General features: G+C 34.8%; 1 protein-coding gene across 8 annotated transcripts in view; it reads left to right on the forward strand.

The window, feature by feature from the left end:
- Window positions 1-14,844, forward strand: part of USP34 (ubiquitin specific peptidase 34) — a 253,143-nt gene that overhangs the window by 224,631 nt on the left and 13,668 nt on the right. For 3 of the 8 annotated variants that reach the window (XM_023619043.2, XM_070235431.1, XM_070235432.1), the window contains 9 exons: window positions 2,992-3,626; window positions 5,828-5,985; window positions 9,064-9,142; window positions 9,941-10,036; window positions 10,729-10,855; window positions 11,742-11,849; window positions 12,995-13,099; window positions 13,219-13,343; window positions 14,360-14,483. In XM_023619043.2, coding sequence (XP_023474811.1) covers window positions 2,992-3,626; window positions 5,828-5,985; window positions 9,064-9,142; window positions 9,941-10,036; window positions 10,729-10,855; window positions 11,742-11,849; window positions 12,995-13,099; window positions 13,219-13,343; window positions 14,360-14,483 — 1,557 coding nt within the window. The remainder of the gene's footprint in view (window positions 1-2,991; window positions 3,627-5,827; window positions 5,986-9,063; window positions 9,143-9,940; window positions 10,037-10,728; window positions 10,856-11,741; window positions 11,850-12,994; window positions 13,100-13,218; window positions 13,344-14,359; window positions 14,484-14,844) is intronic. The other 5 variants (XM_023619045.2, XM_023619044.2, XM_023619046.2 and 2 more) reach the window with 5 other exon arrangements.

Here is a 14,844-nt window from a genome sequence, read left to right on the forward strand (position 1 = left end):
ACCCATTACCTGAGTCTAACTATGGTAAACATCAGACAAACTCAATTAAAGAAACTTTCTACAAAAATACCTGGCCAGTACTCCTTAGAATTATCAAGATCCTCAAAAGAAGGAAAGTCTGAGAAATTATCATGGCCAAGAGGAGCTTAAGGAAACATGACAACTAAATGTTAATGTATTCTAGATGAGATCCTACAACCAAACAAAAGAACATTAGGGCAAAACAGTTGATATCTGAAGTGTGGAGTTTAGTTAATAGTGATGTGCCAATGTTGGTTCCTTAGTCACAACAAATGTACCAGAGTAATTATAGATGTTAACAAGAGGGGAAATGGGAGGAGGGATATATGGGAGCTGTCTGTTTTACCTATTCTAAAATAAAAGGTTTATTTGGGAAAAACACCGTTTAGTGGTAAGTACACATGGATTGGCATTGGTACTCTGCTCATAGGCTTGTTTTTCCTGCCAGTTTAGTTAACCCCGCAATAATGGGATATTTGTAAGAGCTAATACATAGCTGGTTAGTATTCGTGTCCTGACTCTTCACCATGCAACAATGAAAACCTGTGCTGAACCAAAAAGAAAAAAGATTTTTTAGCCAGCTGTTACACCTAATATTCATGACAGTGCTGAGGAAGTGGCATTCTCATACATTGCAGTGATATTGTAAGTTAATATTACCCTTATGAAAGGCAATTTAGCAGTATGTACCGAGATCCTTAAAAATTTTTGCCATTTTAAACTCAGTAATACCATTTCAGGGATTCCAGTATAAATAAATCATTCGATATATGGATGCCCAACAGCACTGTTTATAGGTGTGAAATACTAAAAACTGGGTGTTGAGTTAGGAAATAAATTGTTATAATGCATCATTTCAAAATTATAATAGTGAACAATGTAGTAATATAAAAAAGTGCTTTTGATATAACTTGAAAAAAGGGACCCAATTATTTGAATAGAATAAATATAACTTAGAATAAGAACTAACATGTATAGAAGAAAAGCTACAGAGAAATAATTTTAAATCTTACAAAATAATTTTAAGGACTGACTGAGAATATTTAATCTAGAGAAAAGATGAAAAATGGAGACAGATGTCTTAAAATAGTTGAAGAGTTGCCGTACAGAAATGGAAGTAAATTTGTTTCTTTAAGTTCTCTATAGCATAAAACCAGACTCTCAGGGACTTTTAAGCAAGGGAGTTTTTAGCAAGATGATCTGTTCTTCCATATTGACCTTCCTAATTGTTCTCAAAGATAAACATAATTAAAAAGTTGCGTTTTTCTCCCTAGCAGAACTTATTCTTTGTTTAAAAACAAATTGCTTTTATAGAAATAGATGGTTAGATGTGTGATAAAGCAATACAAAATGTTAACCAAAGTGGTAGGTCTATGGGTATTTAGTAGAATTTTGTCAATCTTTCATTGTGTTTGAGAATTTTTCATAATAAAATGTTGGGGTAAAAGTATATAACTTAAATTGAATAAGTTTTTTTATGACAAATTACTTTTCTCAATTATACTTTTGTACAAAAATCAATCAGGATGACACCTACATGCCAAGTTCTTATATTTGAAACACATACCAAATAGAACCTAACTGAAAACAGGCTAACAAGAGCAATATATAGATGAAGAAATATGTAGAAATGGAGTATTGTGCAGAAATAAAGTTTAATTTGAAATAAATCTGTAAAATAGATTACAGTTCATTTTAGAAACTGTACCTTTATTTGCTTTGGCAAATAGAATTTGGAAATTATCGAATTATAGGTAGAATAGTGGGAGACAGAATTGGTAAGTGTATTGAAAGCTGTTAAGCTAAGGCATTAGAGTCCTTGAGGAGGAGACTCTGTAGTAAATGGTGTTAGGAGCGTTAGCTCATGAGTCTGACAGTCTGGGTTTGAATTCCATCTCTGCCAGTAGCTATGTAATATGGAGTAGTCTTAGTATTTTAAGTCTGAGTGAAAGTGGGATTAATAAAAATAGTTGCTACTATATAAAGTTATGATGTTAACTAGTAAACATTCTATAAATGTTAGCAATTCTTGTTTTGTTATTGTTTTACCATTATCATTATTATCGTTGTCATCATCATCGTTTCCCAAGGCCGAATTTGGGTTCCACCTCTTTATCTGTGTGGCCTTGGTCTTTGCTTCTCCAAGATTCAGATTTTCCAGTGTAACATCACCTACCTCCAGGATGATTGTGAGGATTAAATGAGATGACATTTATAAAGCACCTAGTTCAGTGCCTTGCTCGTAGTAACTGCTTTTACAGATGGACTCAACTAATGAGTCACTAACCTCTCAGAATTGTAGCATAAGCTCAATAACCCTTTTCAGGTATGTTGAAGGAGGGATTCTTTCTTTGTGTGCAAAGTTAGCCTAGAAGACTTCTGAAGATTTTCCAAAGTTCTGTAATCAGCATGTATGTAATCTTATATGTTACAAAGGACTTTCAGATAGATCTCATTCTGTCTTTATAACTTAAGTATATTTTACCATTATCAGTTAATTATTACGATGTAATTTACATTATTTTTAAAGAAGGAAAAACTAAGTCCCTAAAATATTAAATGATTTGACTATGTCAGACAGCCTTAGATAGGTCTTCAGGCTCCAAATGCTGTATGCTTCCTGTTAAACTATATTGTTTCCTGAGGAGAAATGAAATGATAAAGTAAGTGGAAAACTTCTACATCTTGGGAAAGCCAAACAAAAGAGGTTTAAAACTGTTTCTTGCTAATGCGATTGTTGTCGCCACTTAAAATATAACAATGACAGAAAGGAAGGCATCTGTTTCATCATTCCTTGGATCTTTCTGTGGGGCCAATGGTAGAATAGAAAGGTAATAAAAAAGGTGTTCATGTCCCTTAATTTTTATTCATTTTAATTTTTAAAGGGAAGAGTGGCTTTGTGTTTAATGACTGCTCTTCAGTCTATTTTAATCTTGTAAGGATCTGACAGTTTTGTTTTACATTTTATAGCTGCAGCTTATCTTCTGGTGTCCCTTATACCAAGCAATTCATTCCGCCAGATGTTCCGGTCAACAAGGTCTTTGCACATCCCAACCCGTGACCTTCCACTCAGTCCAGACACAACAGTAGTCCTACATCAGGTCTACAACGTGCTCCTTGGTTTGCTCTCAAGAGCCAAACTTTATGTTGATGCTGCTGTTCATGGCACTACAAAGCTAGTGCCCTATTTTAGCTTTATGACTTACTGTTTAATTTCCAAAACTGAGAAGCTGATGTTTTCCACATATTTCATGGATTTGTGGAACCTTTTCCAGCCTAAACTTTCTGAGCCAGCAATAGCTACAAATCACAATAAACAGGCTTTGCTTTCATTTTGGTACAATGTGTGTGCTGACTGTCCAGAGAATATCCGCCTTATTGTTCAGAACCCAGTGGTAACCAAGAACATTGCCTTCAATTACATCCTTGCTGACCATGATGATCAGGATGTGGTGCTTTTTAACCGTGGGATGCTGCCTGCCTACTACGGCATTCTGAGGCTCTGCTGTGAGCAGTCTCCTGCATTCACACGACAACTGGCTTCTCACCAGAACATCCAGTGGGCCTTTAAGAATCTTACACCACATGCCAGCCAATACCCTGGAGTGAGTAAAATTGATAATTATATCTGTATCCTCAAATTGATTGGAAATACCTGTTTTTCTCCTGTGGGAAGTGGTGACAAAATATGGAAACTGTGTTAAGAACTTAACATGTCCTTTTGGTATTGAATACCTGTATAAAATGCTGTATTATTAGAATAGGTATGCAGATAATTTTTCTTAGGTTGATGTTGAAATTTTACTTCCAATGGAACTTAGCTATTTTAATTTGTGATTGTGTAAATGTGTCTTTCGTATGTACCTAATGAGAAAAAGTCTGCTTCATGGTACAGTTTTAGGGATGTGAATATATACTATTTAGACGTTTATTATCAAGATCTATATCATGTGTTAAGATGTGAGGTAGACAATACTTTATCTTAGCCATAGTATTCCCTATTATTTTTTCTCACACTACATTCAAGTGAATTAAATGGTTGAAGGGTCTATCAGGATACAAATATGTGAGTCTAAATCTGATCTCTTTTCTCTGCAGACTATTTGTAGGTTTCATATTAAGTTTTTCCCCCTTTATTGGAGACTATAATTCCTGGATGTTTCTTTTCACTGTTGCCTCTTACTCTCTATTGTAAACTCACGATTACACCAAGAAGGTATAAATCTGGGAAGGGGGTTGGAAGGAGAGTGCAGAATCTTTTTTCAAGCTGCTGTCTATCCAGAGGCCACAAACTGACAATATGAGAAGTTGTTTGCTAAATGGGAGATGGTGGATAGTGGAGGAGTAGGAGCTTTCTCAAGACATTCAATATTTACTTAAGAATTCAATCAAATGAATACAAGAAAGGGTATTTTAAGTATTGGTATCCTTGAATTGTGTACTATACTCCTTTTTCCTATGGAAAAAAGGACCTTAACTGTCCTTTAGACATAATGTAGTGAATTGTTCAGAATTTCTCACCCAGAAAGAATAACCGAATTTCCAGTCAAGAAAGTTAGAATGCAGGGCCAGCGCAATGGCATAATGATTAAGTTCGCGTACTCTGCTTTGGTGGCCCAGAGTTGGCAAGTTTGGATCCCAGGCATGGACCTACACATGCTCATCAAGCCATGATGTGACGGCATCCTACATCAAAAGTAGAGGAAGAATGGCACAGAAGTTAGCTCAGGGACAGTCTTCCTCAAGCAAAAAGAGGAAGATTGGCAACAGATGTTAACTCAGGGCCAGTCTTCCTCACCAAAAAAAAACAAAAGAAAGTTAGAATACCTATAATAAAGGAAAGAAGGTGAATGTGTTAAGTACCAAGAGAGGTTCAAAGCCAAGGCTATAAGAATACAGAAGGAAAAGAATGAGAGAGCCCGCTTGACTTAGAAGGTATCAGGACAGGATTTATTAAGATTCAGTGGATTTGTCTCTGTTACATTCACATAAATAATATTTGATTTAGTTACTAAACATGACATTCATAGTTAAATATACCTTCATTAAGTGCTGGGTGAGTTAGAATATTTATCCCCTAATGTTGTTTCTTGCCCTTGACATCAATGAAGTGTAACTTCTTGTCTTGTAGAACTTATCTATTGAGATTTTCATGAAAATGGTGCTTAAATCAATTTTTGCCATGAAAAATATGAAGTTGGGGGTTTCAGTTCATTGATAAGTATGTATTAGATGTGCAACCCTTTCCTAACGTGCCCGTTAGTTAAATGAGCAAAAATCACAGCTAGTGATTTTACTAAAATATTAGTTCCCACATTTCATTCATCAGGTAACTTAAACTGACCATCCATCAATCTAGAAAGATCATTCCAAATGTTGACAGAAAGGGCTTTCCCAGAAACAGTATTAATTCAAGTGTAATTGAAGGGTGACAAAGGAATGATTTTTGACTTTTCATTTTTTAAAGAAAAGGGGGCAAAGGATCGGTGTAGCATGTCTCTGGATGCATATATGAAGTTACAAAATTAGTGCTGTAAGCAGTATTAAGACTAAAAATGAACTATATTTACTTGTAGTTTTTAATCTTTCTGAAATTCTATTTTAAGATTTTCTTTTGGTGAATAATAAATTTTTAGAATAGCATTCATTGCTAATTTTAAAACTATTCTTCACTGATAGTGTAATGTAACTTATCTGTGTAATTTTAAGAGGTGGCTAATGCACATAACTTTCAGAAATGAGAAGCAGACGTTGTAAAATGTTGTAGGGTTAAGAGGTCACCGTAATGCTTATTTGCCCTTTTTAGGCAGTGGAAGAACTGTTTAACCTGATGCAGCTATTTATAGCTCAGCGGCCAGATATGAGAGAAGAAGAATTAGAAGATATTAAACAGTTTAAGAAAACAACCATAAGTTGTTATTTACGTTGCTTAGATGGCCGCTCCTGCTGGACTACTTTAATAAGGTAAAAAAAATGTTTCCTGGTGTGTTTTTGTCTTTATTATTTTATTGAGGTCATTTTGACTTAGAACATTGTATGAATTTCCGGTGTACATCAGTGTATTTCAGTCTCTATATAGACTGCATCATGTTCACCACCAACAGTCCAGTTTTTATCAATCACCGTACACGTGTGCCCCTTTACGCCTTTTGCCGTCACTCCACCTCTGTCTCTAGTAATTGTCAATCTGTTCTCCCTGTCTATGTGTTTATCTTTCACATATGAGTGAAGTCATAAGGTAATTAATTGTCTTTCTCTGTCTGACTTATTTTGCTTAGTATAATACCATCGAGGTTCATCCATGTTGTCTCAAATGGCACAATTTTGTCTTTTTTATGACTGAGTAGTATTCCATCATATATGTGTGTGTGTCTGTGTCTGTGTGTGTGTATACATACACCACATCTTCTTTATCCATTCATCTGTTGATAGGCACTTGCGTTGCTTCCACATCTTGGTGATTCTGAATATCACTGTGATGAACATAGGGGTGCATATATCTTTTTTTTTTTTTCCTGAGGAACATTAGTCCTGAGCTAACATCTGTGCCAGTCTACCTCTGTTTTGTTTGTGGGTCACCGTGCCACAGCATGGCTGATGAATGGTGTGGGTCAGCGCCCGGGATCTGAACCCGTGAACCTGGGCTGCCAGAGCAGAGTGTGCTGTGTTTAACCACTATGCCACAGAGCCAGCCCCTGCATATATCTTTTTGAGTTACTGATTTCATGTTCCTTGGATAAATACTCAGTAGTGGAATACCTAGATCATATGATATTTCTATTTTTAATTTTTTGAGAAGTCTCCTTATTGTTTTCCAAAGTGGCTGCACCAGTTTGCATTCCCACCAGCAGTGTATGAGGGTTCCCTTTTCTCTACATCCTCTCCAGCACTTATTTCTTATCTTGTTAATTATAGCCATTCTGATGGGAATGAGGTAATAGCTCATTGTAGTTTTGATTTGCATTTCCCTAATTAGTCATGTTGAACATCTTTTGATGTGCCTGTTGGCCATCTGTCTGTCTTCTTTGGAAAAATGTCTGTTCATATCCTCTGCCCATTTTTTCATCAGGTTGTTCATTTTTTTCTTGTTCAGTTGTATGAGTTCTGTATATATTTTGGAAATTAACCCCTTGTCAGATATATGACTTGCAAATATTTTCTCTCATTTAGTGGATTGTCTTTTCATTTAGTTGGTGGTTTCTTTTTCAGTGCAAAAGCTTTTTAGTCTGATGTAGTCCCATCTGTTTATTTTTTCTTTTATTGCTCTTGCCTGAGTAGACATGGTATTCGAAAAGATACTGCTAAGACCAACATCAAAGATTATACTGCCTGTATTTTCCTCCAGGAGTTTTATGGTTTCAGGTCTTATGTTCTAGTCTGTAATCTATTTTGAGTTAATTTTTGTGTATGGTTTAAGATAATGGTCTACTTTCATTCTTTTGCGTGTGGCTGTCCAGTTTTCCCCACACTGTTTATTGAACAGACTGTCCTTTTTCCATTGTATGTTCTTAGCTCCTTTGTGGAAGATTAGCTGTCCATAGATGTGTGGTTTTATTTCTGGGCTTTCAATTCTGTTCTGTTTGTTTTGTTTTTCTAAGTGAGGGGATGGGGACTATCCTTTTGACACTTAAAGAGGAATAATTTAAATTATTTATAACAAAGTTTACCAGTTCTTTAAGGTTATTGGGGAAGCATTTATGCATTTAGTCACCTTGGAAGAATTTGTATTTTGAAAGTTAATGAGCTACTTTTGAACAGTTTTTGTTTTGGTTTGGTTTTGAATTGTTAGTATTTGTGTATGTTTCATCAGAATCTTGGAATCTTAGGGTTGGAAGGAACCTTAATATACAATCTTCCACCTAAAGCTTGAATCCTCCTCTCTGTGGAAATTCATTCTAACTTCTGCTTGGCCAGTTCAGTTCTAGAGGCCTCCAGAAACAGCTTTCTTCATCTTTGGATGCATGTCACTGTTAATGTTTTTCATTCTCTTTAGCCCAGATCTACCTATCTTTTTTAACTATAGGAATTAGCCAAAAATAACAAAACATGATATTTATAATTAATTGTTTAGAGCCACAGAAGTTATTGAATGGCTATAAAGGAACTGCTACAGATTACAATTAATTCTATTTAACTGTGGAAATAAAGACCAGGTTAATTTCCTAAAATCCTTCTGTATATTACATCTAAGACTTGGAGGTGATGTCCTTTGTTAGGCACATGTCTTTTGTCATTACTTTCTTGAAGACTATTTTATCTTAAACTAATCACCCCAAGTTAAAGTTATTTCAGATTATCTTCATAAAACTTAAATTTAAATCTTTATTAGTACACAATAAAAATCACACTTTTGCCAGGACTTTTTAAAGGAATTCTTTTAAGATTTTGGCATTAATTTTTAATACGTTGTTTTCCCAAGATTTACTACTTAAAGCTTATTTTCAGAAAAACATTTGGAGCTTTTTAAATTCTTTTTTGAAAAAGAAAGGAAAACATCTCATTAAAGTAGAGGGATTTCCAGTTGTACTATATAACAGCGGTTTCCAGTAACTAATAATGAAAAGGGTAATACAGCAACTTTTTTTATTATATAAATTATGTTTAAGGCCAACATATGTTTTTAATGTTTTTCCCCTCCTGTTCTTCTTTCTTCCCAAATAATGAGTGCTTTGATAATACAAGTGTATTTTATTGTTATCTAGAACTTAATGTAGTTTAGGAGATAAACCCACTATAAAAATGAACATTATTTATACTGAAACTTTAAAAATATTGCCATCACACCTCTCTTTCACCGTTATGGATAATGAAGAGTTGACTAGATATGAGTAGACGTAACTTTTCTCTAAGTTACTTGGAGGGTTTCTTATTTAATATTATCTTCTTTTATTATATTATTAAGAAATAGACGAAGCAGTCTCTTTTCTGTAGGTAGGAAAGTAGAGAGCCTAAGTGACAATTTACTTGTGCTTATTTTTTTATCACTTAAGTGTTATATTCTGATTCAGAATTCTCCAACTGGACTTTTATGTATTCTTCTAGTGCCTTCAGAATACTACTAGAATCTGATGAAGACAGACTTCTTGTTGTATTTAATCGAGGGTTGATCCTGATGACGGAGGTAAATATTTTATTGCATTTTATTGAAGATTTATCTCATTTTATGGTTTTCACCAAGACCTGATTTGTGGGTATTTAGAGTTTATGGGAGACTGTTTTACAGGTGTCTGGATTTTAATTATACAGGTCAGTAAATGCTAATGTATATTCCAAGAGTAATTAGGTCACAGTTTTTAGGGTGCCGTTTTCTTTTTCCATAGTAATTCTATACTTTTCTCCTCATTTTGTATTTAGAGAACCACTTGAAGTAGACGCGTTTTATTCATTTCATTTGTAAAGGATAGAAACAGAGATGAAATTTTCTTTTGATTTAATCAAGCACACATAATTTCTCAAGAGCTTGATTATTTGACAGAGTTTCAGAAACTGAAATTCGCATCATCAGAGGAAGCCAGTGAGACTATTACAGATGGTTAAAGTCATTTGTTCATTTTTCTCATAATTCTTGAACATCCACAACTGGAGATTATTGTAAGGTCACAGAGGTGCACTGTACTCTTTAGTCTAATAATGGAGATAAGACGAAAGAGTACATGCCAAGAGTAATATGAGAATTAAGAGGTAGGATAGTTTTTTCAGTTAATGGTATTTATAGAATAAGAATACAACATGTTTGAAACTGCACTTTGGAGAATTGGGACTTGCAGAGATAAGTGGGAGAACATTTAGATAAATGACTTAACCAGTACAGAGGCAAGAGAGTATTGGTTGTATTTGAGAAATGCCAAGTATTTCTGTTTGGCTAAAATAAAAGGTATGTGAAGAAGAGTAGTGAGAATTTCATTCTTTCATTCAACAGATGTTTGAATGTCTACTCTGTGCCAGGCATTGTGCTAGGCACTGGGGATACACCAGTGAACAAGACAGACATGGTTCCTGTCCTCACAACTTACAGGTTAAATGCCACACGAGTACATTGTTCAGATTATGTACTGCCACAGAATCTAGGCTACAAATTTTGAACTTTGAATTGTGAAGTGTGTGTAGACTATGGGGAACTGATCAGAGAGGATTAGAAACGAGATGCTTTGGTGTAAAATGAAATAGAAAAAAAACTAAGGGTTGAATTAAGCTAATGTAGTTAAAGGAATTGAAAGAATTTAACAAGTCAATATGATTAAAGGAATTCCTACCTTTTGGAGCTCTTTTGCCTCTTTCAGACCTACTATTTTGAGGACGGCTGACAGCCGTTTCTCCATTTTCTATCTTGAGGAACCCTGGAAGGTTAGTTAAAGCAGTTACCTTTTCTCCCTGATCTGCTGTTGTCTCCTGCATTGTAATCTCTAAGGCTTGCAGTCTTAGAGCAAAAAAAAAATAATAGCAATTAAATAAATTATTCCTTCAGACTAAAATGTATACACAAAATATCAGAGCTCTGAAGGTGAGGACTGTTTTGTGTTTAAAAAGAGCTGAATGGGAGAATTTGACTTTTGGGTGAAAAGCAAATCCATTTATTTTGTGCACATATATATATATACACATAGTCTGAGTCTGAAAACGTCTGTCATAGGAGATGAGCACTACCATTTTGTGGCTTAATAAAGTAAAAATGAAATGAAGTTTTCCATTTTCTTAAATCACTTGTAGTCATTCAACACACTGCATATGATGTATCATGAAGCCACAGCTTGCCATGTGACTGGAGACTTAGTAGAACTTCTGTCAATATTCCTTTCGGTTTTGAAGTCTACACGCCCATATCTTCAGAGAAAAGGTTTGGTCATTCCTACTTCTGATTTCTGTTAGTTCAACTATTAAAGAATGAAATAAGGCTTTTAAACCCCTTGCTACAGAGAATTTGTCTTTATCTCTAGTTTATGTACAGAAGCTGGGGCTGATGGTAGCTATCAGGTGTTCATATGACCTCCTGATATAAAGCCGGAATGTTCATGTTTGTGTTCATTAAACTTGCCTGAAAAATAGGCAAGCATGTTATGTGTCAAGATTTAGGAGATTGGAAAACATTTCCCAGCACAGTAACAACATGGGTATTTTGTAAATTTTCTTCAGCTGGAAACTTCCAAGACTTAGGTTAGATCATTTTTAGTTTCAAAAGAAGTAACTATAAAACATATCTCTCTTCTGTCCCTGTAAGATAGTATGAACTCTGAACTTCATATAAATTCCTAGAAAATGGGACATATTCATCACTAAATTACGTGCTTTAAGAAATCTGTCGGAACCGGCCTGGTGGCGCAGCAATTAAGTTTGCACGTTCCACTTCTCAGCGGCCCGGGGTTCGCCAGTTTGGATCCCAGGTGCAGACATGGCACCACTTGGCAAGCCATGCTGTGGAAGGCATCCCACATATAAAGTAGAGGAAGATGGGCACAGATGTTAGCTCAGGGCCAGTCTTCCTCAGCAAAAAGAGGAGGACTGGCAGTAGTTAGCTCAGGGCTAGTCTTCCTCAAAAAAAAAAAAAAATCTGTCAGGTTTAACAATAGTAGCCATTTCATGAAAATAATCACTTAACGTTCACTAAAGATGTTTATGTAATTAATTTGAATTTCTTAGTGTTTGCGTTCTGTAGTTTACAATAGAAAATAGTTGTGAGCAAGTTTGATCTCATGGCATATTTATGTATGCTTTTGTATTTGCAGATGTGAAACAAGCATTAATCCAGTGGCAGGAGCGAATTGAATTTGCCCATAAATTGTTAACTCTTCTTAATTCCTATAGCCCGCCAGAACTTAGAAATGCCTGTATAGGTAAGTATACTTGTGTAAGAACCTAGTGCAAGAACATTCTGTGGACTTTTTTGTATTTTGTAAGATGTGATGTTCTGTGGGGTTTGGAAGACATTTGCTTTTTATGTGTAACTCACAGTGGTCAGCAGGTACTAAGAAAATCAGTTTCTGTCTCTTGACTATAATCACCTATGTGATCATGTGCATGTCACTTAATATATCTGGGCTCTTTGACCTCAGGTTATCTCTAGATCTCTTACAGCTCTGAAATCCGATGCTATATAAGCAAAATAGAATCATGCAAATGTTTACAAAGTAGAATTGACATTGTAAAGTGTTGAGGTGATTATCACTGTAAGTTCTTTTGCCTAAAGGTACTTAGTAGCTGTTCTTACACTCCTGAGTATTGTATCTTTTTACTGATTGCATATTTGTAATAAAATAATTTGTGCCTATTAAAGCATCCCCCTTGTATTAAATTTATCTTGAATTTTTTATTACCTTAGAAGTCATTTAAAGTCATCTTTAGGGACTATAACTGTTTATAATTTCTCAAAACGACATGTATAGACAGTCAGTCTTGGCAGGAGTTGGCCTGATTTTCTGTGGAATTACTGGCCTTTATTTCTCCAGCAAGAGAGGAGGGCCACGCAGCAGTAACCTCTGATTGCCAGAAACTTTGCTAGTAGCCTGTCATGATGAGCTTTACTCTTTGGTGATTAGAGGATGAGAATCAGTCCAGCTAGCATCATGAAACATTAAAGTAGGTTAAGGATTATGCCTCAGATTTGAAGAACTTTGAACCTTATATTTCTTTCTAAGCTGCTCTGGTTGATTTTATGAAGACACATGATCAATGTGCATCAAATATTTCCCTCAGTCTCCTTCTCCATGATGCTTCTCTTAGATAAATAAAATAAAAATAAGTCATTTTAAACTCTGCTTTCTAAAGGATGGCCCTCTTGTGGTTAGTAACTCTGCTGATCCAGATTTGCTTGAGCATCAGATAGAATTTCTCACAGTGTCAGGAGCTAAAACAGTTTAGACACATTAAAACTTGTCAGCTGCCACACTGCAACTAGTTACCCCAACAGGATTTATGAGTTTGAAACTAGCAGGTAGACATACTCCAATTTTTTAATACCCAATTGTGTTTTTATTTTCAGATGTCCTCAAGGAACTTGTGCTTTTGAGTCCCCATGACTTTCTTCATACTCTTGTTCCATTTCTACAACACAACCATTGTACTTACCATCACAGTAATATACCAAGTATGTATTAATCTAGCATAGTACTTGAATATAGTGGTTGGCATTTAATCTTTCTACACACAAACATGGAGATTTATTTTTTTTCCATTTATTCTTATTGTACACTTTTAATGTCTTAGTGTCTCTTGGACCTTATTTCCCTTGTCGAGAAAATATCAAGCTAATAGGAGGGAAAAGCAATATTCGGCCTCCGCGCCCTGAACTCAATATGTGCCTCTTGCCCACAATGGTGGAAACCAGTAAGGTATGTTGGGATGCCAGAAAAACCATGTTTCTTTAGTACACAGTAATTTGAAATTTCCCCTCTGGCAGTTACGAGTATATGAGACTTAAATGACCATTTTGTGGATCCTAAGAAGATTAGACTCATTTGGACTTTTTCCTTTTAGTGCTCTGAAATGTTGGTTTGAATATTTGCAAAATCAACAATAAGCACAAGTAGTAAGTTTTTTCCCCCTCAAAAAATACTCTAATAGAAAGCCTTATTAGTATTTGTCTCTAGGCTAAATTATAACTGGGTCATATATCTAAACCTGAAAAGTCAAGTTAGGTACTTACTCTACTGTTAAATTTGGCCATATAATCAATGACTTCTTTTACTGCCCTTTAATTATAATCCTTTGACCTAAGCCTAATATCACTGATTGGTAGATTATCATCATTTGTAGTCCGATTCTTGACCTCTAATGCTTATTCTAAAATAATGCTAATTCTAAATTATAGAGAGAAGGTACATTGACACAGGATAATTTATCTTAGTTTCAACATTTTTTTAAACAATTTTTCCCATTTATCTTGCTTCACTCCACTTCATTCACATGCTCCCTTTCCCGCTATCTTTGGATCTTAAATATATATGTAAGAAGTTCCTATAAGAGAAAATATTAAAAATAATTAACACTGTAGTAATCATTACAGAAATAATTTGGAATCTTTTTCAAAAATCAAATTTAATTCACTCTTCTTGATATATCTATAGGACTAAAGGGTCACATTTTAAAATCCTACAGTAGTTTTACTTTATTAAAGTATATAGAAATAATGGGTAATTCTAATTGATAGCATTTGCACACTGAAAATAAACTTGTGACAATTAAGATCTTAATAACATTACTAGAAATTTAGAATTTAAAATTAGGTTCTTCTAGAATTTAAATATTTAATCAGCTTTTTAGTTAAATTTATTACGTTTGCACAAAATATGCTCTTTAATTTATTATACAATTTAAGTGCAACCATTTTATCATCTTTAACCTTCAGGGCAAAGATGACGTTTATGATCGTATGCTGCTAGACTACTTCTTTTCTTATCATCAATTCATCCATCTATTATGCCGAGTTGCAATCAACTGTGAAAAATTTACTGAAACATTAGTTAAGCTGAGTAAGTATAAAAGATGAGCAGTAAATTCCACTGAATTATTTTAAGCCCCTAGCCATTCAGGAAGGGGAGAAAAAAATGAGACAATCTTTTTTTTTCTTTCTTAAAGTGAATGTTTAAAAATATTAATTATTCTTGGGAACATTTTTATTTTTATTAAGAAAACACCAACTTACTGGTTTCCATTGAATAGTTCTGCCCAGAGTTTCAGCTGGCCTATAAAGGAGTATGGAGTAGGGCTGATCACTTTTGTACATAGAAGCCCAAATCGTCCTCCATTTACCCAGCAGAATTTAAAAACAAAAAACAAACTGCTCTGCTTAGGGAGGCAGGCTTAGGGATGGACTTCCCCAGACCTGATCTT

The sequence above is a fragment of the Equus caballus genome, chromosome 15 (genome assembly GCF_041296265.1).
Source record: "Equus caballus isolate H_3958 breed thoroughbred chromosome 15, TB-T2T, whole genome shotgun sequence".
NCBI classification, from domain to species: Eukaryota; Metazoa; Chordata; class Mammalia; order Perissodactyla; family Equidae; genus Equus; species Equus caballus.